Source organism: Symphalangus syndactylus, chromosome 10 (genome assembly GCF_028878055.3).
Source record: "Symphalangus syndactylus isolate Jambi chromosome 10, NHGRI_mSymSyn1-v2.1_pri, whole genome shotgun sequence".
NCBI classification, from domain to species: domain Eukaryota; kingdom Metazoa; phylum Chordata; class Mammalia; order Primates; family Hylobatidae; genus Symphalangus; species Symphalangus syndactylus.
The window spans coordinates 27,066,755-27,090,088 of NC_072432.2; the positions used below are offsets into that span (position 1 = coordinate 27,066,755).

General features: G+C 38.9%; 1 protein-coding gene across 14 annotated transcripts in view; it reads left to right on the forward strand.

Annotated features, from left to right (window-relative positions):
• The window catches only part of MLLT10 (MLLT10 histone lysine methyltransferase DOT1L cofactor), a 217,638-nt gene that overhangs the window by 178,099 nt on the left and 16,205 nt on the right, over positions 1–23,334 (forward strand). For all 14 annotated transcript variants that reach the window (XM_055296724.2, XM_055296726.2, XM_055296716.2 and 11 more), the window contains 2 exons: positions 9,502–9,680; positions 21,959–22,076. In XM_055296724.2, coding sequence (XP_055152699.1) covers positions 9,502–9,680; positions 21,959–22,076 — 297 coding nt within the window. The remainder of the gene's footprint in view (positions 1–9,501; positions 9,681–21,958; positions 22,077–23,334) is intronic.

Genomic DNA, 23,334 nt, shown 5'->3' on the forward strand with positions numbered 1-23,334 from the left:
TACATTTTGGATTTCGATTGTTTTTTTTTTTTTTTTTTTTTTTTTTTTGATGGAGTGTTGCTCTGTCACCCAGGCTAAAGTGACCTCAGCTTACTGCAGCCTCTGCCCCGTAGGTTCAAGCGATTCTCCTACTTCAGCCTCCTAAGTAGCTGTGATTACAGGCATGTACCACCACACCTGGCTGACTTTTGTATTTTTGTAGAGATGAGGTTTTGCCATGTTGGCTAGGCTGGTGTTGTAGTCCTGTACTCAAGTGATCTGCCTGCCTTGGCCTCCCAAAGTGCTGGGATTACAGGCATGAGCCACTGCGCCCAGCCTCTGTTTTGTTCTTTTTAAATTCCCTCTCTCTCTCACTCTCTCTCGCGCTCTCTCTCTCTCTCTCTCTATATATATATATATATATATAATTATTATTGAATAATTACAGAATAAAAATAATTTATTATTCATATTATTCATGTCCTGAATAACCATTCTGATTTCTTTGTATTTTCAGAATTATTTTGTATCTCACATAGCTTCTTTAGCATTAAAATTTTGAATTATTTTTATTTTTCCAATATTTTTAAAAACTGTTTTTAATGGTATCTGTTGCTACGGAATTATTGTGTGCCCTTTGGAGGTGTCTCTCTCTCGCCTTTTTTTTTCTTTGTTTGGCTTTTTAATGTTTCCTGTGTATGTTGATATCTTTGCATCTGATGTGATAATAGCTTCTCCCAATTTTTTTGAACATTTTATTAAAGATATATCTATGGTGTTGCTTGGGTAGGCACTGTAGTTTTGATTCTGGATGTGTGCAGTCATGTAATCTCTGGATGATTGATTTGGCTTAAACAGTATCAGCGGTGTCTATGATTTTTCTCAGTGGTTTAGGGTGCAATTATTAGTGGAGGCAGTGGTGAAGTTTTGCTGGGAACTAGGATGCCAAGTAGACCAGCCTTTGCACCTCAGTCGTGGACCAAGTATGCCTCACCTTGGGCCCAGGGTGGCATATGCTGGTACTGGTGTTAGTGGGTCTGGGTAGGCTGATTCTTGTGCCTCGAGGTGGAGGCCCATACTTCCTCAGATGCCAGTAGTGGTAGCAGTTGGCTCTGTAGGTTGGACGGTTCTCGGGTCCGCGGCCAGCCAGTGTGGTGTGTGTGGACGGTGGCAGTGGTGGGACAACCCTCTGGATCCCAGAAAGAGTGCACTTGTATTGGTGGTGGCTACAGTGGGCTGGGCAGGCCAGTCTCCAGGCCTACAGATGGTACATGCAGATAGGTGCCAGCTGTGGCAGTAGCAGCAGGGTGGGTAGGCCTAACCCCAGATCCTCAGGACAAGTGTTCAGGTGCTAATGATGTTGGATTGTGCTGGGCAGTCCCCTGTACTCCAGACTTGTGTGCTCTGGCATGGGCTGAAGGTGGGGCAAAGCTGGGTTGGTGGGCTTGGTTGCAGGCACCAGTCATGGTAGGCAGGGGCAGGGTGATCCCTAAGTCACCAGCAGAATGTTCAGGTAGTCGGGGCAGCATTGGTCACACCGTTGCCCTGTTACTGGAGAGCCCAGGGCTATGTTAGTGGAGGCAAGTGTAGGCCAGCAGATGGGGAACACTCATGCATCAGCCGTAGCAGTGGTTCCCCACATCTCAGCCCTGTGTGCAATAGCCCACACTTCGCTCATTCACGCCTCCACCCTGGGATCAGTAGCTGGTGTATCTCTTGGCCTCAGTCCTAGCACTGCTGGGCCCTAGGACAGTGTGTAGTCTGTTGGGGACAAGACTCTTAAGATGGTGCTTTGCTGTTGCTGCTTAGGTCTTAGAACATGTATGGGATACAGCATAAGCATCCTCCCTGTGGCTGTGCTGTCAACACAATCTCCTCGCAGTTCCCTATGTTTATTTCAGAGCCTGCAAGGATCTAGGAGCTCTCCCATGCCTAGGATTGCAGAAGTCCATGTGGGAACGTTGACAGCTGAGGGTCTCTAACCTGTTCTTTCCCTGCATTAGGGAGCCTCTCGGCTCCTGGCCAGGCAGGCTGCCTTGCTTCCCTTTCCTTCCTTGTTTTAGGTATTGCTTGATGGTTTTTTGTTGAATTCCAGTGTTTTTTCTTGGACAATCTGTACAAATTGTAGTTACCTGCTAACTATTTTGGTTCTTAGTGGAAGAGACAAATACAAAATGCCTCTAGTCACCCATCTTGAAACCCCTCTCTCAGTCCTATTTAATTCATAATGATGAATTCGTAATAATAATAATGGGCACTGTTTGTCAGATGTTTACTATGTGGTAGACAGTATACTGTCTACCATGACTGGTGCCTGCACATACCATTAGGGGGCCTGAGGACAGTATTAGTATATGCTTTGCATATGTAAGCTAATCCTTGCCCCAGCCCTGTGAAATTGTTGGTACCACCCTCACTTTATAGATGAGGTATATGAGGTTGTGTGAGGTTAAGTTATTTGCAAGAGGGAGGAGGATTTGGACTTTTAACTATTTTCACACCATTATTAACCTCTAGGAAAGAATAAGTAATTCAGTCTCTCGGGATGTGGGTTAGGGATAACTTACAGGCTTAATTACTTACTTGGTTAAATATTTCTCAAGACTCTTCCATTCACAGTCTTTTTCCTGAATACGCCACTGGATGGGTACTTATTTGACCTCTTAGGCAGTTTGAAAGTGGGAAATAGGAACTCAGGTTGGTGAGCATTATTATTTCTGTCATTAGACAGGTATACTTCTGTCTTATTTACCAATCTTGTGTAATTGCATTGGCTTACTAATAAAAACTTAAGTCTAAACAATGTTCTTTTGGCTTCTACTCATACTGTATTCTTCTCCTGAGATCACTGTTTGTCTCCATCTTTTCACATCTAGTGGGCTGAAAATGCAGCATTTGAGAAGTCAATGCCATCTCTTTCGTCAGGCTCTCTCTCTTTCTTTGCTTCAGTGACACCACAGTCATGGTTTTCTTCTTATCTTACTGGTGTCAATTTTCTGTATGAACTCCTTCTAGGACCCATCCTTGAAATGTTGGAGAGCCTCAACATGTGGTCCTAGGCTGGCATTTAAGAAAACTTCCATTTCTCATGTTCCAGTTTTTACCATCTCAGTAAGGGCACTTTTAATCACTAGCCAGAAACCCATGACTCATTCATCTTCTACCCTGCTACCAAATCTAATTTGTCATCAAGTTTAGATGATTCTAATTTCTAGATGCACTGCAAGTCCTTGTGCATGTTCAGTACTACTACCGTCTTTGTCTGGAGGGACATAATTTTTAATCCAAATTGTGAAATAGCCTCCTAAAAAAAAATCTTTGTTTCCACTCATGCCTGTCAGTCCCTTTGCTACATAGGAGTCAGAGGGATGATCTTTTTAAAAAGTGAGTCATACTATTTGCCTTTGGTGTCTTCCTATTGATCTTAGCAAAAATTCAGAACACCTCTACAAGGCTCACAAGGCCTTATGATCTGTTCCTTCCCCTCTCTTCAACTTTGTCTTTTACCAGCCTCTCCACAAGGCTTTAGCTGTATTACCTGCTTTTTCTTCTTTCGGTATTTCTGGGTCTTTTGGACAAGTTTTTTGTCTTACTCTTTGCCTAGCTAACACCTACCTAACCTTTAAGCCTTGTCTTAAATATTTTTTTAGACAGATCTTTCTTGCTTCCTAATATTTCACTCTTGTGGTACCTTTTTCTCTTCTGTTATAGTATGTGTTGGAATTTATATTCATGTATTTGTTTTAATGTTTGCCTTGCTCCTTAAATTGTAAATTCCCAGAGAGCTAAAATCTTGTCTGTCTTGCTCCCTACATTATCCCAGCTCCTAGCCTCATTCCTCATACCTACTGAATATTTGTTTGATGAAAGGAAGGAAGTAAGGGAAGAAAAGGAAAGGAAGGAATCAGTATGTCGTTGCCACCCTCTATATCGTTCTGCAGCTTTGTTTCTCCTCCCTATCCTGAACAGATGAATTTCAGTGTATTTTCCTAGAGCTCATGCATTGTAACATTTAGCTCTGTTTAATTCAATGAATGTCACCTTGATTTTAGTTAAAAACAGCATATGACTTAAATAAGATGAAAATAGAGTGAAGTTAAATAGAAAGCAGATACAGAAGAATTTCAGGTGGACGTTGTACCAGTCCTACCTGAGGAGCAAGGAAGTTGAAGGGAATATATTATTTTCATTTTCAAAGAAGATTTAGAATTTTAAGCTTTCCTGCCTTGATAGGAAAGGAACATTTTGCTCTTTTTTTTTTTTTTTAACCAGTAAAGTGAGTACCAGATATTGTTTCAAAGTGTGATTACTGGATTGCACATTTAGCTGCGTAATTTCCTATGTAAGTATACGTTGGTGTAATATAAAAACAATTTAAGTTTTGAGATTGAAGGTCCTTAATCACCACGATTTTGCTTCTCAGTATTATTCTTCCAAGATGTTTTACTGCATGTTGTGATGGTAATTGCAACTTTCAAAGTGTAGTAGAGACATTAGAGGACCTGGTAGTTACAACAGTGTACTTTCCTGACTTACAGATACATTTTTAATGAAAGCATTAACACCAAAATGGCTATAGCTACCATTTATTGAAACTTACTCTGTGGTAGGTGTTGCTAGAGCTTTTTTATATGGATATTCTCAAAATCTCACAAAAAGTCTTTAAGGTAGCCATTATCTTTGTTTTATAGATAAGAATAATATGGAGGTTCAGAAGGGTTAAGTAGTTTAAGGGTCATGTAGGTGACAGATCCAGCATTTGAACTCAGTTTTGTCTAAGTCAAAAGCCTCTGCTGTTTCAATTTCAGCATGCTGCCTCCAGCTAACTTTTGTTTTCTAATTTTAGAAGTTGGAGACTCCCTGTGTAGTACACTTTTCACCCCCAAAATAACTAGATAATCAGCATTTTATCTTCTCCTTTTTTTTTTTTTTTTCCTTTTTTTGAGATGGAGTCTTGCTCTGTCGCCCAGGCTGGAGTGCAGTGGTGTGATCTTGGCTTATTGCAACCTCCGCCTCTCAAGTGATTCTCCTGCCTCAGCCTCTCGAGTAACTGGGACTACAGGCATGCATCGCCATGCCTGGCTAAGTTTTGTATTTTTAGTAGAGATAGGTTTCGCCATGTTGGCCAGGCTGGTCTCAAACTCCTGACCTCAGGTGATCCACCTGCCTCGGCCTCCCAAAGTTGCTGGGATTACAGATGTGAGCCACCGCATCTGGCTGCAGTATTTTATTTTCTAAGATACTCTGAAAACACTGAATTCAGTAGAAACTCAATATTTGTTGAATTATCTGTGGAGTAGCAACCTTTAAAAATGCATATCTTTTTCTCTGCTATGTATTATTTGGAATATAAGGTTTATAAATAATCACTTCATTAACATGCTGTCTCTTTTCTGTCCCTCTTTGCCAAACTTGTTTCTTTTTCTTTCTTTCCTTTCTTTTTCTTTGTCTGTTTTGGAGACAGTCTTGTTCTGTCACTGACGCTGGAGTGCAGTGGCACAATCTCGGCTCTATCTCAACCTCCCAGGCTCAAGCAATTCTCCCACCTCAGCCTCCCAAGTAGCTGGGACTACAGGCACACACCACCGTGCTTGACACCACACCCAGCTAATTTTGTATTTTTGGTAGAGATAGGATTTCACCATGTTGCCCAGGCTGGTCCTGGGCTCAAAGAGATCTGCCCACCCTGGCCTCCCAAAGTATTGGGATTACAAGCATGAGCCACTTGCACCAGGCCATTCCTTTGAAATTCTTAGAGCAGTTTATAAGATTCTGTATCTTAGTTTTCTAAGTTTGCCCTTTGTGATCTATTTTTGTTTGTTTACCCTTTAAATGGTAATGTTATTTAGGGTTCTGTCTTTGGTTCTCTTCTCTTGATCATGCTGAGAACTTTCCCTGGGTGATCCCATTTTTGTTCCTTGGCCTTGACCATTGTGTTGATACCAAGAGTTGTAAATAAAATACTTATGGGGCCACATAGGTAACATAAATGAGTGACATGGTAAGGGATGATGGAGATGCTGATGGATTAAAGTCTCTATGCCCTGTTCAGAGCTCTGGTCAGATTGTTGCTCTTTTATAATATAGTATCCAGTGTTGGCAAATCTTCAGTTTTTCAAGAGATATTAGACATCTAGAGTTCTTAATGGGAAATTTCTTATTTCTATAATAATTATGAGCAACTGGTTAAAATTTCACCCATAGTGCAGACCAATAGTAAGTATTTTTAGTTTGCAAGTTTACTTACTGTAACTTACCATGCTTCTCACTCCTAGATTTATGTCTTCAGATCTGAATTTTCTGCTGGGTTTTAGGCTTATCCCATTGTGTTCTATATATAGGAGTTCTGTGTCCCACAGGCATCTCAAAGACCATGACCCTGAACCTTTAATGTATATTAGGAAGTGATTTCATTTATAGGACACCTGTGAGTTAGAATCATTATTTCACCACCTACTAGCTCACCAAAAAAGTTACTTTATTTCTTTAAACTACTGTTTGCTCATATGTGAAATGGGAGTAATATTTATCTCATTGAGTTCTTATGCTAGCACAGTTACTTGCATACAGTAACCAAACACTGCTTTCAGTTGCTGTTCCTGTTTCAGTGAATGGTATCACTACATGCACTTACTGATGCTTAAGAGTCATTGCTGACTCTACCCTTATTTTTATTTTTCAGGTCTAATTAGTCACCGGGTTCTATTGGTCTAATAGAATTTTCAGGTCTAATTAGTCACCAAGTCCTTAGAATTTATCCTGCTCTCTACTGCATGTCTCTTCCTCAAACCGTCCTTCACCTCTGTTCTGCAGCACCTTTAGAAGTTAACTTGAGAGGCCAGGTGTGGTGGCTCAAACCTGTAATCCCAGCACTTTGGGAGGCCGAGACGGGCAGATCACCTGAGGTCAGGAGTTTGAGACCAGCCTGGCTGACAGGGTGAAACCCCATCTCTAGTAAAAATACAAAAATTAGGTGAGCGTGATGGCACGTGCCTGTAATCGCAGCTACTAGGGAGGCCGAGGCAGGAGGCAGGAGAATCACTTGAACCTGCGGGTAGAGGTTACAGTGAGCCGAGATTGCACAATGCACTCCAGCCTGGGCAACAGAGCGAGACTTCACCTCAGAAAAGAAACTAGCTTGAGGCTGGGCATGGTGGCTCATGCGTGTAATGCCAGCACTTTGGGAGGTTGAGGTGGGAGGACCACTTGAGCTCAGGAGTTTGAAATCAGACTGTCAGCATAGTGAGACCCCATCTCTTAACCCACCATCCCCACAACCAATGCAAAAAAAAAAAAAAAAAAAGCCAAGTGTGGTGGCATTTGCCTGTGGTCCCAGCTACTTGGGAGGCTGAGGCAGGAGGGTCGCTTGGCCCAGGAGGTCAAGGCTGCAGTGAGCTATGATTGCACCACTGCACTCCAGCATAGGTGACAGAGACTGTGTCTCAGAAAACAAACAAACAAAAGATAGGAAAGAAATTAGCTTGAAAAGCAACATCATCTCTTCCAGTAAGTTTTTTGGCTCACCACTTTTCTCACTCCAGGTCTAAATTAGATAACCTCTTTTTCTGTGCTCCTAGCCCCCTGAGGATGTCTCTGTCATAGTGCTTTTCACAACTGTTTGTGATGCCTTTTTTTCTACGCAACTTCTTGAAGGCAAAGACTACCTATCTTGAATGGCTTTTTATCTCCAGGGCTTAGAATAATGCCTGGCAAATAATGAGTTCAGTGATGTTTGCAGAATGAATGCATTGGCTAAATGAATATATCATTTTTCTGGAGAAATTGTAGATATAAAAAAGATCCCGACGCCTTAATTATAGCTGTAAGGCTTTTTAAAATGTCCCAGTTGTTTTGTTTTCCCCGTTTGAATAAGATTGTAGGTGCTTTAATTTATTATATAAGTCAGTAACTTTATTTATTTATTTATTTATTTATTTATTTATTTATTTTATTTATTTATTTTTAAAGACAGAGTCTTGCCCTATTGCCAAGGCTGGAGTGCAGTGATGCAATCATGGCATGGCTCACTACAACCTTGAACTTCCAGGCTCAAGTGATTCTCACACCTCAGTCCCCAAGGTAGCTGGGACTACAGGCGTGTGCCACCATGCCTGGCTAATTTTTATTTTTTGTAGAGACAGTATCTCCCTTTGTTGTCCAGGCTATGTTGATGTTTTTTTGGAACAAAGTAAATTGTATTGTTGATACAAATTACTGATTATTGTTGCCCTCTAGGGCTACAGTTGCTAATTTTTTTTTTTTTTTTTTTTTCTTTTCTGCAGCCCACTTAGGTTCATTCTTTCCTCCTGTTTCTGTACCTGGGTTTCAGGCTCTTTTTCCCCTCTTGCCCTCTCAAGAGCTCTGGTTTATAGCAGGTTTTCTCGGCCTCCACACTATTAACACTATGGGCCAGTTACTTCTTGTGGAGGCTGTCCTGTGCATTGTAAGATGTCTAGTAGCATCCCTGGCCTATACCCATTGGATGCCAGTAGCACCCTCCAGGCTTGATAACTAAAAATGTCTCCAGGTACTGTGAAATGTCCCTTGTGGGGCAAAGTCACCCCTGGTTGAGAACAGCTGGTTTATTATTATTCCCATTTCTTTATCCTGAAAGCCTCTCCTTCTCTATGCTGAGCATGATTTTCTTTTTTTAAAAAATAAGCACTTTTAAAAAATTAACTTGTTTCCTGTTAACTTATGCTCATCTTCCCACCCTCCCATCCTCTTTTCTAGAATGACTAGCTTCCATTTCCCACCTTATTTCTGGCCTTTATCCCCATGATGCCTCTCAAAGTGTTTTTTCATCAAGTCTCCCATGATTTTCACCTCCTGTGTTCTCTGGAGTCAATGGAGCTGCCACCTCATAGCCCAGTTCATCATGTCTTAATCCTTCCTCCTCTCCTACCCCTGCAGCTGCCCCATACAGTCAGTCACAAAGTCCTGTCTTTGTTATCTCTGGAATGTCTCTAGAATCTACCAACATTCTTTATTCCCACACCTGTCTCCCACCAATGTCATCAGCTCCTCTATTGGTCTCTGAATTTCAAGTTGGGCCTGTTCCATTTTAATTTCTACCTTGTTGGCTTTCTAGAACAAGGTCTCTTCCTACTTCAGACTTTCTCAGTGATGATTTCTGGGGCCTTAGCATTTGCCTTTTGGAAGGCCCATTAGGTGATTTTTATGGAACTCTAATTGCTTCATTCCTCTATTTAAGAAATGTTTTCTTGCTCTTAGAAACTCCTAAAATCCATGACATATTTTTTACAAAGCTCTTTCTGCTATCCCCTGCTTTTAACAAAAGCCTTTTTGCTAAATAAAAATGGTGTAGGTTCTTTTAGACAACCGCTTCGTGAGAAGTCAGTGTTTATTTGTTTAGTTACTAGCACAATATTTTTTAAACACCAACAATAAGATTTATAATTGGAGGAGGGATCCAGGAGGAAATGCAAGTTTACTGATTATGTGTGTCTGTGACAGATTTGACTGCTAAGTTATATTTAAATAAAATTTGTTTTTTTGCAGGTATTTATAACAGCAATGATGTAGCAGTATCATTTCCAAATGTAGTATCTGGCTCGGGATCTAGTACTCCTGTCTCCAGCTCTCACTTACCTCAGCAGTCTTCTGGGCATTTGCAACAAGTAGGAGCACTCTCTCCCTCAGCTGTATCATCTGCAGCCCCTGCTGTTGCTACAACTCAGGTAAGTTGTTATACTATCATGTGACAGGTAGTAGGTGGGTTTCTCATTTTTAAAGTGAGTTTCGTTAGAGGATAAACAAATGAAATAGGGCCTTCTATAGGAATTTATGAAATATCTCAATTTGTATTAATGTATTAGTGAAAATGATAGGTATTTTTACATGGTATTCATGAGAGAGGATGGATGAGTGTATGGGCACCAACTAATTCTTTTTAATTTCTGGGTTTTAAATTTTGTCTGAATGATATAAAATATACTTTCAGGGGAGCTTTTATTCTTTCTTTAAAAAAGTAGGACCCATAAGGCTGGGCGCGGTGGCTCACGCTTGTAATCCCAGCACTTTGGGAGGCCGAGGCGGGCGGATCACGAGGTCAGGAGATTGAGACCGCGGTGAAACCCCGTCTCTACTAAAAATACAAAAAATTAGCCGGGCGTGGTGGTGGGCGCCTGTAGTCCCAGCTACTCGGAGAGGCTGAGGCAGGAGAATGGCGTGAACCCGGGAGGTGGAGCTTGCAGTGAGCCGAGATTGCGCCACTGCACTCCAGCCTGGGTGACAGAGCGAGACTCCGTCTCAAAAAAAAAAAAAAAAAAAAAAAAAATTGTCTAAAAAAAAAGTAGGACCCATAAAATATGAGCCAGTTTCGGACTCTTGTGATTTTTAAAATTCCTTTTATAATTTTTAAAATTATACAAATAATACATGAAATCTTTTTAAAGTTTTAAAAAAAACCAGTGTAGGAGAATGTAGGTTAAAAGACTAAATGATCGCTTCAAGCACTACACATTTTTCCTCCTAGTAGGAGAGAACAGTGTTTGTAAATAATGATGAATATCTAGGTTTTTCCCTTTGTGAACCCCTTTTATCTGACTTTAGATTTGTAGTTTGATAGGTGACCTAGTCTATAGGATTTTTTTTGTTTTTTTTTTTGTTTTTTTTTTTTTTGAGACGGAGTCTCACCCTGTCACCAAGGCTGGAGTGCAGTGGCGTGATCTCGGCTCACTGCACCTCCGCCTCCTGGGTTCAAGCGATTCTCCTGCCTCAGCCTCCCAACTAGCTGAGATTACAGGCACACACCACCATGCCTAGGTAATTTTTGTATTTTGAGTAGAGGCAAGGTTTCACCGTGTTGGCCAGGCTGGTCTTCAACCCCTGACCTCAGGTAATCCACCTGCCTTGGCCTCCCAAAGTGTTAGGATTACAGGCGTGAGCCACCATGCCCAGCCAAGATGTTTTAAAAGTAAGAGTCAAATAAGAGAAATTATAATCCTGTTTTATAAAGAGGACAGTGCAGGGGGAGAGCTGTACCCAATCCCCCTGCATTACACCCCCCTTCCCCAAAGATAATCATTTAAGATTTCCAAAGTATATTTTTTTATTTATTTGGAATTATGTATAATTTTATTTTCATTTCTCCAAAGCTCTAGTAGTCTTTTAATGGTCAAGAAAATGGTCACAGGGACAAATGTCTAATAATGAACAACTAGTTAAAATAGTTGTTTATAAGTTCCTGTCAGCTTAAGCTTTATGGATGCATGCATAATTTCCATTGCGTGTGTTGTTAGGATATATACACGCTTTTCCGGCAAGCACAACATTAGGTTATTTTGATGCATTTGTGTGAATGGCACTGTGAAAGCAGTTGCTATTAAAATTACGTATTAGAATCAACCCCAGATAGTATGATTAGTAGTATCGTCTTTGAAGATGAAAATGAACTATTTGGTGAACCTCCCAACTTGAGTTAGAGGAGTTTGACTACTTTAGCAGAGGTTTTCTATAGTTCATGTCACTAAAAGTGAGGTAGCCATAACAGGGGTTTGGAGTTAGAGAGGGTGAAAGGATAAATGAAAGAATGGCTCCTATAAATGGTTTTATCTCTTTTAATTAAGTGTAACCATATGCTGTTGATAGTTTTATATCCTTGGACAAAGTCTCACATGAACATTTTCAATGTGCATTTCTCTTTTCTGTCTTTATAAAAGTCTGTTTAATTACCCTCTGGTTAATTCCCAGCTGAATTAAGCAGAAATCCTCATTTCTTCTCATTCATTATGTTTGTGAGCCAGGGGGTTGGCATTAGGGAAGTGGTAGAGAAGAGAAGTTTATAGCTAGAGGGAGAATTCCACTTAACATGTGACTCAACTAAAGAACAAAGAAATCATAGTTGTAAGTAACCCAGGATTCAGTTCAATTAAAATCTTTACTATTTATCCCCTCTCCATGTTTCAGAAAGATGGGTCTCTTACAAATGTGATCATCCAGTTAGATTTACATGCTGTGTACTGAGATACCTGCATCTATATTTCTGTTCAGCAGTAAATGCTTTCTGTCTTCAAGCTGAAGCTTATTTAGCCTGGCTTATCTGGTGCTGCTGTAGCAACCATCAGTCTCCAGGCAACTGAGGCACGTTGACCTCTCAGTTGAACTGAGTGCTGAACTACTTCAATTTAGCTGCCTGAGACAATAGTAATGGTGTTGAATGTGAAAAATGTGAAATTTTGTAGGCAATGTGTAAAGGAAAGGATACAGAAATATTTAAATAGAATTGATAGGACTCTTAAAATTGGGGATGCACTTAGCAATTGAATCATTTTTTTTCAAAATGACAGTTTATTCCTGTTTCACTCTCATATAGACCCTGTTTGTTTTCAAGTCTTACATTAATTGTGTTTAGATAGTCACATCCTAGTGTTTTATTTAGGGTTGCTCTAAGTAGTTGATTTGAGAGCAATGCAATAAGATAAATGGGTGAATAAAAATTATCAATATTTAAAATGTAATTCTAAGCTGGGTGCGGTGGCTCATGCCTGTAATCCCAGCACTTGAGGAGGCCACGGTGGGTGGATCGCCTGAGGTCAGGAGTTCGAGACCAGCCTGGCCAACATGGCGAAACCCTGTCTCTACTAAAAAATTCAAAAATTAGCCGGGTATGGTGGTTCACGCCTGTAGTTCCAGCTACTCGGGAGGCTGAGGCAGGAGAATTGCTTGAACGTGGGAAGTGGAGGCTGTAGTGAGCCGAGATCGTGCCACTGCACTCCAGCTTGGGCTAACAGAGCCAGACTCTGTCTCCCCGCCCCCCCCCCCCCAAAAAAAAAAAGTTATTCGAGAAGTCTTGCCACAACTGTTAAGAAAACCATCACACTTGCAAGCAAAAACTTTAATAATAGTGATAGATGATGGAAATATTAAACTTGAATAACAGTTTTTGCCCCCACACCCTTAATGAAAGTAGTAGTTTTTATTGATTGGATTGGTGCCAGCAGGATAAAATCCAGAGGTCATTTTTGCTTTTTGTGATATACATTTTAAGTAAATAGACCTCTACATTGGCTTATTTGGTATCTTAAGAATTGTTCCCTGGGCCAGGTGCAGTGGCTCACACCTGTAATCCCAGCACTTTGGGAGGCCGAGGCGGGTGGATCACCTGAGGTCAGGAGTTCGAGACCAGCCTCAACATGGAGAAACCCCATCTCTACTAAAAATACAAAATAAGCCGGGCGTGGTGGTGTGTGCCTGTAATCCCAGCTACTTGGGAGGCTGAGGCAGGAGAATTGCTTGAACCTGGGAGGCTGAGGTTGTGGTGAGCTGAGATCACACCATTGCGCTCCAGCCTGGGCAACAAGAGTGAAACTCCGTCTCAAAAAAAAAAAAAAAAAATTCTTCCCCGGAAAGTGGTCAAGAAGATAAGATTGGGAAGGGCTAGTAGAAGTTAAAAACTTAGAATAACTTGAAACTTGATTTGCGCTGGGAAAAGGAGATACTTGTAAAATTGGCGGGTGGGGGGTGAGGAGGGGAGTCTGATAGCAGCACGCATTTTGGGGAAAAAACCTTAAAAAAACTGTTTGATTTATATTCTTCTTCTTCTTCTTTTTTTTTTGAGACAGAGTCTTGCCCTGTCACCCAGGCTGGAGTGCAGTGGTGTGATCTTGGCTCACTGCAACCTCTGCCTCCCGGCTTCCAGCAATTCTCCTGTCTCAGCCTCCCGAATAGCTGGAACTACAGGCGCCCGCCACCACGTCTGGCTAATTTTTGTATTTTTGATAGAGATGGAGTTTCACCGTGTTGGTCAGGCTGGTCTTGAACTCCTGACTTCAGGTGATCCGCCCACCTCGGCCTCCCAAAGTGCTGGGATTAACAGGTGTGGGCCACTGCACCTGGCCTCTGTTTTATATTCTTATGTGTTAAACCCTTTTTTTTTTTTCCCCTTTCAACAGACTAGTTTTTAGAGTAATGGTTCTTTCACAAATAATTGATAGGAAGCCTGCTTTACTACATACTAGTATATCAGTAATAGAGTAGTTTCTTAACATTGCGGGAAGAGCGGACTCCTGTCCATGTGACAGTTGATCATGTGCTCTGCCCTTGTTGGATCAGGGGTGGAGGTATAAATTAGTTTCTGTAGGAGTGTCATTAATTTTTCATTTTGCCTTTCAAATCCTGCTGTTTCCTAGTTCTGCAGTCATTCTGTCTTTGGGAGAATGCAGGTGCTTTTTTTTGTTTGAAGGATGATTTCTTTAGTAGAAGAACTTAAGACTGAATGCAATGAAACATAATTGCATTCCATTACATCCTACTTTCTGAGTTTTGTGTTTGAAATACAATCTTCATGTGATAATCATGGCTTCTTGTCTATCCCATGTTACTGTTAAACAAAACGATGTAGAGTGAAACAACATTTAAAGTAAAATAAACTTCCGAGGTTTATTTATGTGATATTTAGTAAATGCAGATATTTTGTGTTTTTGTTGTTGTTGTTTGTTTGTTTGTTTGTTTGTTTGAGACGGAGTCTCACTCTGTTGCCGAGGCTAGAGTGCAATGGCACGATCTCGGCTCACTGCAAACTCTGCCCCTGCCAGGTTCAAGTGATTCTCCTGCCTCAGCCTCCTGAGTACCTGGGACTATACACGCGCACCACCACACCTGGCTAATTTTTGTGTTTTTGGTAGAGACGGGGTTTCACCATGTTGGCCAGGCTGGTCTCGAACTCCTGACCTCGTGATCCACCCACCTTGGCCTCCCAAAGTGCTGGGATTGCAGGCGTGAACCACCTTTCCTGGGCATATTTCGCTATTTTAAAGATACAATTTAGTGACTAGAGTTTTGCAGATTTCTGTGACACTTTCATCTCAATTAGCTTCGAATATTTTGTTTTCCAATATTATGTACGTGTGTGTTTATGTAGGGGAAATTGTCTAAGATGTAGTCTCCGATATCTTTTCAGATGATGTCTAATAAGGACACTTTAATTCTGCTTGAGAAAATGGTTTAGTTTCTCAGGCAGATTTAACTGACTTCTGGGGTGATATTTGTGTTTATACTTAATTAGTCAGAATGTAAATTTCTTCTGATTTCAATAATATAATAACTTATAATTTTAAGGAAATTACCTTTCTGAGCAAAATCAGTTTTTATAACCTTGGTAACATCTCGTTACCAGATGATGAAAAGGTTCAGTCACAGTCACATATCTGTAAGTCTGGAATTAAGACAGCCTGATTCCTTAGCCTGCTCTCTTATTACTAATTTTTACTGTTAAAATGAATTTCCCAATTACTTACTTCTTATGCTAAGAGGTATCTCCTTGGAAAACGTTGTTAGTAATTTTACTGTGTTCATTTGTGTGATGCAATGCAAAAGAGCAGAAATTTGAGTCAGCAAAAGTCCTGGATTCCAGGAGTTTTGCTACTCACTCGTATAACCTTGGGCAGGTCTTTTAATTTTTGTGAGCCTCAATGTTTCCATATGTAAAATGGGAATACTTTAAGTACCTGTTCTACCTGCTGTACAGATACTTTATGAGGTTCAAATGCAGACCATAAAATACTTCAGAATTCATGGTTATTGACTTCAACTGTTACTCTTCAGCCTAATTACCAGTGAGAAAAGAAATTGTACAGGAACACTTCCTGTATTGGAAATAGTGTTAACAATTTCTGTTAAAACTCATATAATTCATGCTAACATAGATAAATGAATTTTAGCCAGTATATATATTCAGCTGTGGATTAAGGTCTTTTCCAGTTCCGAAATTATTTCAATAGCTGCCTTTGTCCTAAAGTAATTTTTCCCTGGAAAGGTAAGAGCTATATTGATAAGATATTAACCAGTTAAGAAACCTACTTAGAACTGGTTGGTTAATCTACACAGTCCTGTTGTCCGATCATGAGTGTTCAGTGATGGTTTAACTACACTTCATTCCCTCCTGCTACTTTATGGAAACTCAATTGTGGGGCATTTTGGCTTTAGCCTAAACAATGGTTTTGAATACGTTAAGCTCCTAACAATTAGGGAGCAGTTTGGAGCATTGAATAATGTGGAATGATGCAATTGAACCTGACAGCTTCAACAGTCAGCCTACTCATGGGACCTGAAAGTTGTTCACACTTGGTTTCACCTCTCATCACATGCTGAGTATTGAAGCCTTACTGGTGGTAGCTGACACAGAAATGGGTCTGCTATCAGAATATGTTCTTAGTAAATATAAAGTATGAATTGAGCTGGAGAATATGTGAAACTTTCAGTTGTTCCCTAATCCATGTCTAATGTTCATTCATGTTTTTGCTGGAAACTTTTCTAATCAAATATATTGTGTTCCCAAATTCAAACAATAATATAAATTGGATCTAGAAACATTCAAGTCCTTACATTCTATGTGCAGCGTTGCTATATTATCAAATACATAGTTTAAAACATCACTGCATAATGAGGCATTTATGCTATCTAATTTTTCTTAGGGAAATAGTTTTAATCTTTGAAATATAGCCACAGTTCAGAATATAATTGGTAAGTTGTATTTTCTAATGATTTTAATGGAAAAATAGAAACCACAATAGCTTGTGAAAATAATTTTTAAAGTTAAGCTAAAATGTGAGCGCTTACTATGTGTCAAGCATTTTTTAAGCCCTTTGCATATATTAACTCAATTCTCACAGTGTTCTTCTGAGGTAGATAGTGTTGTTATCCTCATTTTCCAGATGGAAATTGAGGACGGAGAGGTTTAATAATTTACCCAAAGTGAGATAGCTTGACTTATGATATATATGGTGATAATAAAATGTTTTTCCTTCTGAAAGTATATATGAATTAGGAATTTAAAAAGTAAATAATTTAGTGAGCCTGAATATTTTTGGAAGATTGCATTTTTAAGTCATGTGTCAGGGTTGAAAAGCTTGAAGCAGCTACTTTAGAGCTTTTTTGAATCACTTGACTTTAATGTTTATTGACAGGTTAATTGTGCATTTAAAAAAAATGCTTGCTATATATAACCTGTTCCTGTATGATTGAAGTATGAAGTTTCAGATCTCTCTCTAGATGATACATTGCTATTAATACAGTGCTTTCCAAAGGTGAAATATTTTCATAGGTATTAGTCTTTCGAACCTAATTATTCTTATTATTCTGCCCTTATCAACATTAGGCAGGAAAAAAATCTACCAAAACAGTGTCCACTTTTAAGTTTCACATTCAGATAATTGAGGAAACTTGAACCTTTTCCCCCATGCAGTCGACTCCTTTAGAATGAGCCAAGTTCCTAGGAATTTGACAGTTAATACTTTATAAGCAAGCTCTTTTAAAACATCTCTGTGGTCATAGGCAGACATTTGAAAATATCAGAGGTAAACTCTTAATAACAGGAGAAATTATAAGCTGAAATATATTTTTATCTTAATACTTTAATATGGTATGCCAGTCTACTTAGGAAATACTAAGTTTCTTTTATTTGTTTTGAGTTTGAATACTGCCTTGGTAGAGACTTGTAGATGTTTAATATATTAAGTTATTCTAAATTTGCTAAGCATATTCTTTAACTCAGACACCTGAACATATATTGTTTAAAAGTGACTTAAGCTTACTTCAATAATTATTCAATTTATTCTTAATCTACTGGTCTTTCAGTCTATCTTGTAAAATAATTACACTTCTCTTAATGAGGTTTTTACTAGAGTGTTACAATAAATGTTAGATAACATCTTGAGCAGAAGTGATTTTTATCAGTTATTGGTCTTGGGAAAGGGGAAGGATTCCTCTTTAAGATATTATATGAAGGATGTATACATCCATATATGTATATAATCCTATATATTCTTATGTTATCCTTACATAATTATATATACATATATTTGAAAGATTCCTCTTTAAGTTTTAAATGGCAATTTTCTTAATTTGAAATAATTTTAGATATGTAGAAAAGTTACAAGGACAGTACAGAGAGTTAGATATATCATGGATATCCTTCACTCAGCCTCCCCTAGTGTTAACTTATATTCTTACAGTACCAACAGATCCAAGGAGAATATCTATTCACAATAGCCGTTCTCCTTACCTGGGCAGGTTAGGATTGAAATGTCATATAATAGGTACTTCTTTTCCAAAAAGAATTTCTAGTCTTTATACCAGATCTTCTGAAACAGTCTTCTAGTATATTAGTAATTTGCTTTCAATGCACTTTTCAAAATCCATTTCCAAAGTATGCTGTAGAGAAGTATGTGTATGTTAATGTTTCCTTTATTTCTGATTCCAGTTTTTTTTTTTTTTAAATGTAAAAGCTTTCATGGCCTTTATGCTTCATAACCCTTATTTCTTTGGGTTAACACGGACTTCTTTCCTTTCCCCTGAATCTTAATGCTTTTGCTTATTAATGGCAGCAAAGGTTTTTGAGTCTCTGAAACGCCAGACACTGTGTGTGTGCTCTCTTCAGTAAGCCGTCTTCCTCTTCCCAGCTCTTCCACATCTTCAGTGCTAATAAGCTGTGGGATCTTTCCTCTAAAAGGTGGGGGTTTCTTGGCTTGGAGGTACCAAGTCTTTCCGAAAGACTCATCAAGGGTCCCAGTATTAATTGTTCCAAACATCAGTTAAGAAATGTAGGCTAAGCAGTGACAGTTGTTTGCGTAGTCTTTGGTATCTCGTCTTACCAACCTTAAAATGATGATGTTCATGATTTCAGTTTCCCAGCAGAAATTAATATGGAATGTAGTAGATGTTTTTATACACCAAAATGACTCTATCTGGTAAAATTAATAACTTTTAATTTCTCTTTTGAAAGTCTCTTGTTTAGATAAATGTCTTTACTAGAAAAACAACTACCAGATTAATTTTAGCTAACCCGTTTGGGAAATTGGTCATTTCCAATAATACTTTCATTTATTGTATTAACTTTTGCCAGCCATCTTTTAAAAATACTTTCCTTCTTTAGCATATGCTAAAGATACTTTATCTTTTTTTCTGATGATCGTCATTATGCAAATTAGTCGTTGTGCCATACTCCTTTCTATTTTGATCTTCAGTATATATATAGATCTGATAGGGAAACTAAGATAATTCAGAGACCTGATCAAGAAAATGCCACCCCTCTGAAATTTGAAGCTAATAAGGATAAATATTAATATAAAGCCCTTGGCAGAAGGAACCCTTCGTAAAAAAGAGTATATTTCTAGTTCCAGTAAGAGTTGGATCTTTGGATTCTTACCTAAGGCAACTGATGAGACTGATAATTGAAAGCAAAAAGGTATTCCAAGTGATATATTGATATGTAACATAGATGACTGCACGAACAAGAGTCAAAAGGCTGAGAGTGTTTTCCTTGCTTTGGAAGTGCTAAGGCATCTAGGGGTACCCTTTATAAAGTTAATAATACACTAAAATGAGAATGCTATCCTCAGTGTCTTCTTTGAGGACCACCGCATCCGCATTCTGTACTGTGTTTTCTCTATTGGTCATATTTTTCTCTGTCCTGTCCTGTGGTCAGCTGTTACTTCTTGCTGCCAACAAACTGTCTCGAGATAAGACTTCTTCTTCCTCCTCCTAATTAATTTTCCATTTCTAATCTATTAAATGTATAGTGGATCTTTTTTAGAATTGTATCTACAGTAAGAGTAAATTGGCTCTACAAAAGCTATTTTTAAGTATTAGGATCTGAGACGTCAACAGATGGGACTGGTAATATCTGTTTTTTCTGTTGAATTGCTTGTATTTTTCTTATTCTATATTGTTCTATTAAGAGCTAAGATTCCCAAAGAATTGACTTCTGGAGAGATAAAACAATCTTAACTGTATCTCTATTTATGAATTGTGTGTTTTATGTGCCCTCTACTACTAAATACATGGTAAGTGAACAGCACGATCATCATGTTGAAGTTATAACTTACCTTTTCCTGAGGGACAGTTGATTGTTAAACAGGACTGAAGAGTACCAACTTACTTTGTCTGCATATTTTTAGTAAGGGGAAAAACAAAACCCAGAAATTGACAGATTTAATTTACACATTAAAGTGTGAACTATAAAATACACGCTTTGAGATAATAGAAAGCAAGGATGGTACATCCCAGAAACTGTTTCTGTGAACTGTAAATGCACATTTTCATGCTTTGTAAGTGGGCTAAAGGCCAAGATGCAATGTCATGATGTGAGTCTGTCCAGAAATACAGCTTCTTCTCTGTGTTATTTTGCTTATAACTACTGTGTTGTCTTAGTCTCTTGCGTGCAGTTATACATATCCAAATGTCCCCCATCTTTTGTTCTTGTTACTCAGCTTCTTTACGATAGAAGTGCTTTAGTTCTTTGCTGATATTTTCAAGAGTTTTGTTCTGAAATAACTGCAATGATTTTTAGTTTGTAAAAGCTTCAGTTTGATTCATTCATGAAAAAGAAGAACAAAATTCTACTTTAACATTTGTTCTGTTAAATCTGAAAATTATTTCAGGCCACTGACAGTCTTCTGTGAGTAACAGCATTTTGTATACAAGAGATTTGCCTCCAAAACGTCACATTTTAAGGTCATAACATTCTTGGAAAGTGGGAGAGAGCATGCACATCAAAGAAAGCATTTTTATTACAGTGGATTACGCAATACTTTGGCCAGCCTCCTTAGCTTCATCTGTTTAAGGGTTCATTTTCGCTTGTTTGGCACAGGTCCCAGTGAGGCCTTCAGAATTGTGGTTAGCAACATGAATGAATTACAAACTTTGGACGAGCTCTTCAGTTAGTAGAGCTGGCTTGCTGCCAAAAAGACAGTGCCTTATATGGGGTCAGGGCAAAGCTGTGATTCGTTGAGTCCTGCATTGTATAGAAAACATACTTGGGATGCCTGTTTGCTTTCTTTTGAAATAAAAACAAAACAAAACAGAAAAAGCAGCAGGCTTCCAAGTCTATCAAAATAGGAAGTAACAAAATAGTGTGCAGGTTTTACTAATGACAGAGTTAAGCAATGGGAATACAGCTCCGTGTAGTTAAAATACTAGAAGTAAAAGTTGGACTTTTGACCTCCTTAGCCAGCTTGTGATACGAGAGATTGAAGCATTTGGTTAGATACCTGTTGTCTTCCTGCTTTTATGTTACAGATGGCTTAATAAGATTAATTAGCCTTATGTCCACATGGCTACAGTGCCACTGGGGTTTGGTATTAGCTAGATACGTTGAAAATTAAAAGCAGGAATAGTTAACTTTGAACGTGCCAGTCCTTCCTTTTTAAAAATTTGTAGCTATGGCCAGGCGCGGTGGCTCCCGCCTGTAATCCCAGCTCTTTGGGAGGCCGAGGCGGGCAGATCACCTGAGGTCAGGAGTTTGCGACTAGTCTGGCCAACATGGTGAAACCCCATCTGTACTAAAAATACAAAAAATTTAGCTGGGCGTGCTGGTGGGCGCCTCTTGTAATCCCAGCCACTGGGAAGTCTGAGGCAGGAGAATTGCTTGAACCCTAGAGGCGGAGGTTGCAGTGAGCCGAGAACGTGCCATTGCACTCCAGCCTGGGTAAGAGTGAAACTCTTTCTCAAAAAAAAAAAAAAAAAGAAAAATTGTAGTTACTGAACTTTTTTTTTTTCTTTTTTTGAGACAGAGTCTCGCTCTGTCGCCCAGGGAGTGCAGTGGCACGATCTCGGCTCACTGCAAGCTCCACCTCCCTGGTTCACCTCAGCCTCCAGAGTAGCTGGGACTACAGGCGCCCGCCACCACGCACGGCTAATTTTTTGTATTTTTAGTAGAGACGGGGTTTCACCATGTTAGCCAGGATGGTCTAGATCTCCTGACCTCGTGATCCACCCGCCTCAGCCTCCCAAAGTGCTGGGATTACAGGCGTGAGCCACCCCGCCTGGCCTAGTTATGTAACTTTTAAAAAATTGACATGTTGGAATGGCAAAACAAGTAAGAATGAAATTTGCTTTTCAGAAGGTCCCAAATTTTGCTTATATTCTTAGGTTGGAGAATATAATTACTAGATTTATTAGAAGGGAAAACTTTATTTTCAAATATAATTCATTTATCATTGTAATTTTTTCCATTTAGGCAAATACTCTATCTGGATCTTCTCTCAGTCAGGCACCATCTCATATGTATGGCAATAGATTAAATCCAAATTCATCAATGGCAGCTCTTATAGCTCAGTCTGAAAACAATCAAACAGGTAAGTTTTCAAGAATTATTAAACTCTAAAACCCTACTCTCACTTTAATTTTTTTCCCCTTTTGGTTCATTTTATTTGAAAACATGCAGGGATGTGGTTAATAGAGGATTGTACTTTAAAAAAGTATTCACAGTTGGAAAATGTTAAATATTTCAGGTGCTGGATATGTTAACTAGCTTGATTTTATTATTCCACATTACATTCATATATCATAACATCAGTTTGTACTCCAAATTTATATAATTACAAATTGTCAATTTACAATAAAAAAAGAATCACAGTTGGAAGTAAATAGTATGCTGTGCTGCAAAATAGCGATGTGTTTTTTTTTTTTTTTTTTTTTTTTAACTGTCTGAAATGGAAATGTTTCAGCAGAGCCATCAGCAAGCAGGAATGCAGCAGTGTCTCCTGTGACTTTTGTGATTGATGTGTTCAGTTCTCAGTTCTATGCAATGAAAGTAACATAACACTGGGCTTTTCTGTGAATAGCCTAAACCTTTATTTGCATAATTCATGAAATTGTATTACACAAACTTGGTTAAAAAAATCCTGTTAGAGAATTTCTGCAGTGTTTAGTAATCCTGTGAATGTTCACCAGTTGACGTTTTGTCGCATTTGTCTCTTGTACTGTCTTAATGAGCCACTGGATTTGCTTTGTTTCATTCCATCCTTAAGGATTGGTTGACATGTCCAAGTAGTCATGCCTGTTTGGGGGAAGGGAATGGATTTAGCAGTTCACCAAGAATGGATCAGTCTGTCTTTACCCTTTAAGGGTCAGAGGTTACCTGACTCAGAATAAGGGGAGGACAACCTTGAAAGAGGCCAGATAAGGTGATTTTTATAAGGAACTAACTGCAGGGGAGTTACAAGTTACTTTCCAAGCAGAGATATTTGATATTACCTAAGGAATATTTTGAAAAGTTAATTTTTTTCTTTAAAATTCAGGATTCTATATTCCTACTTGTTTTTGTCAATTTGGAAATTTAGTGTTTTATGTAATTTTATTCTTGGTGTAAGGCTCTAGTATCTAACACCATAATTTTAGTCTTGGTGTGCAGCTCTATGTAAATGTGTTTTATGGCTTGTCTTGGGATGCAAAGTGTTAAAAAATACAAAGCATACGGATTTGCTGTGATAAGCATACAGATTAGCTGTCCACAGCTGTGATTCATTACTTTAACCGTAGAAATTAAAAGTGGCTGAGGGGAGGGTACAGCAAATGCAAACCACGCTTCTGTGCTGTAAAATTGAAAGGAAT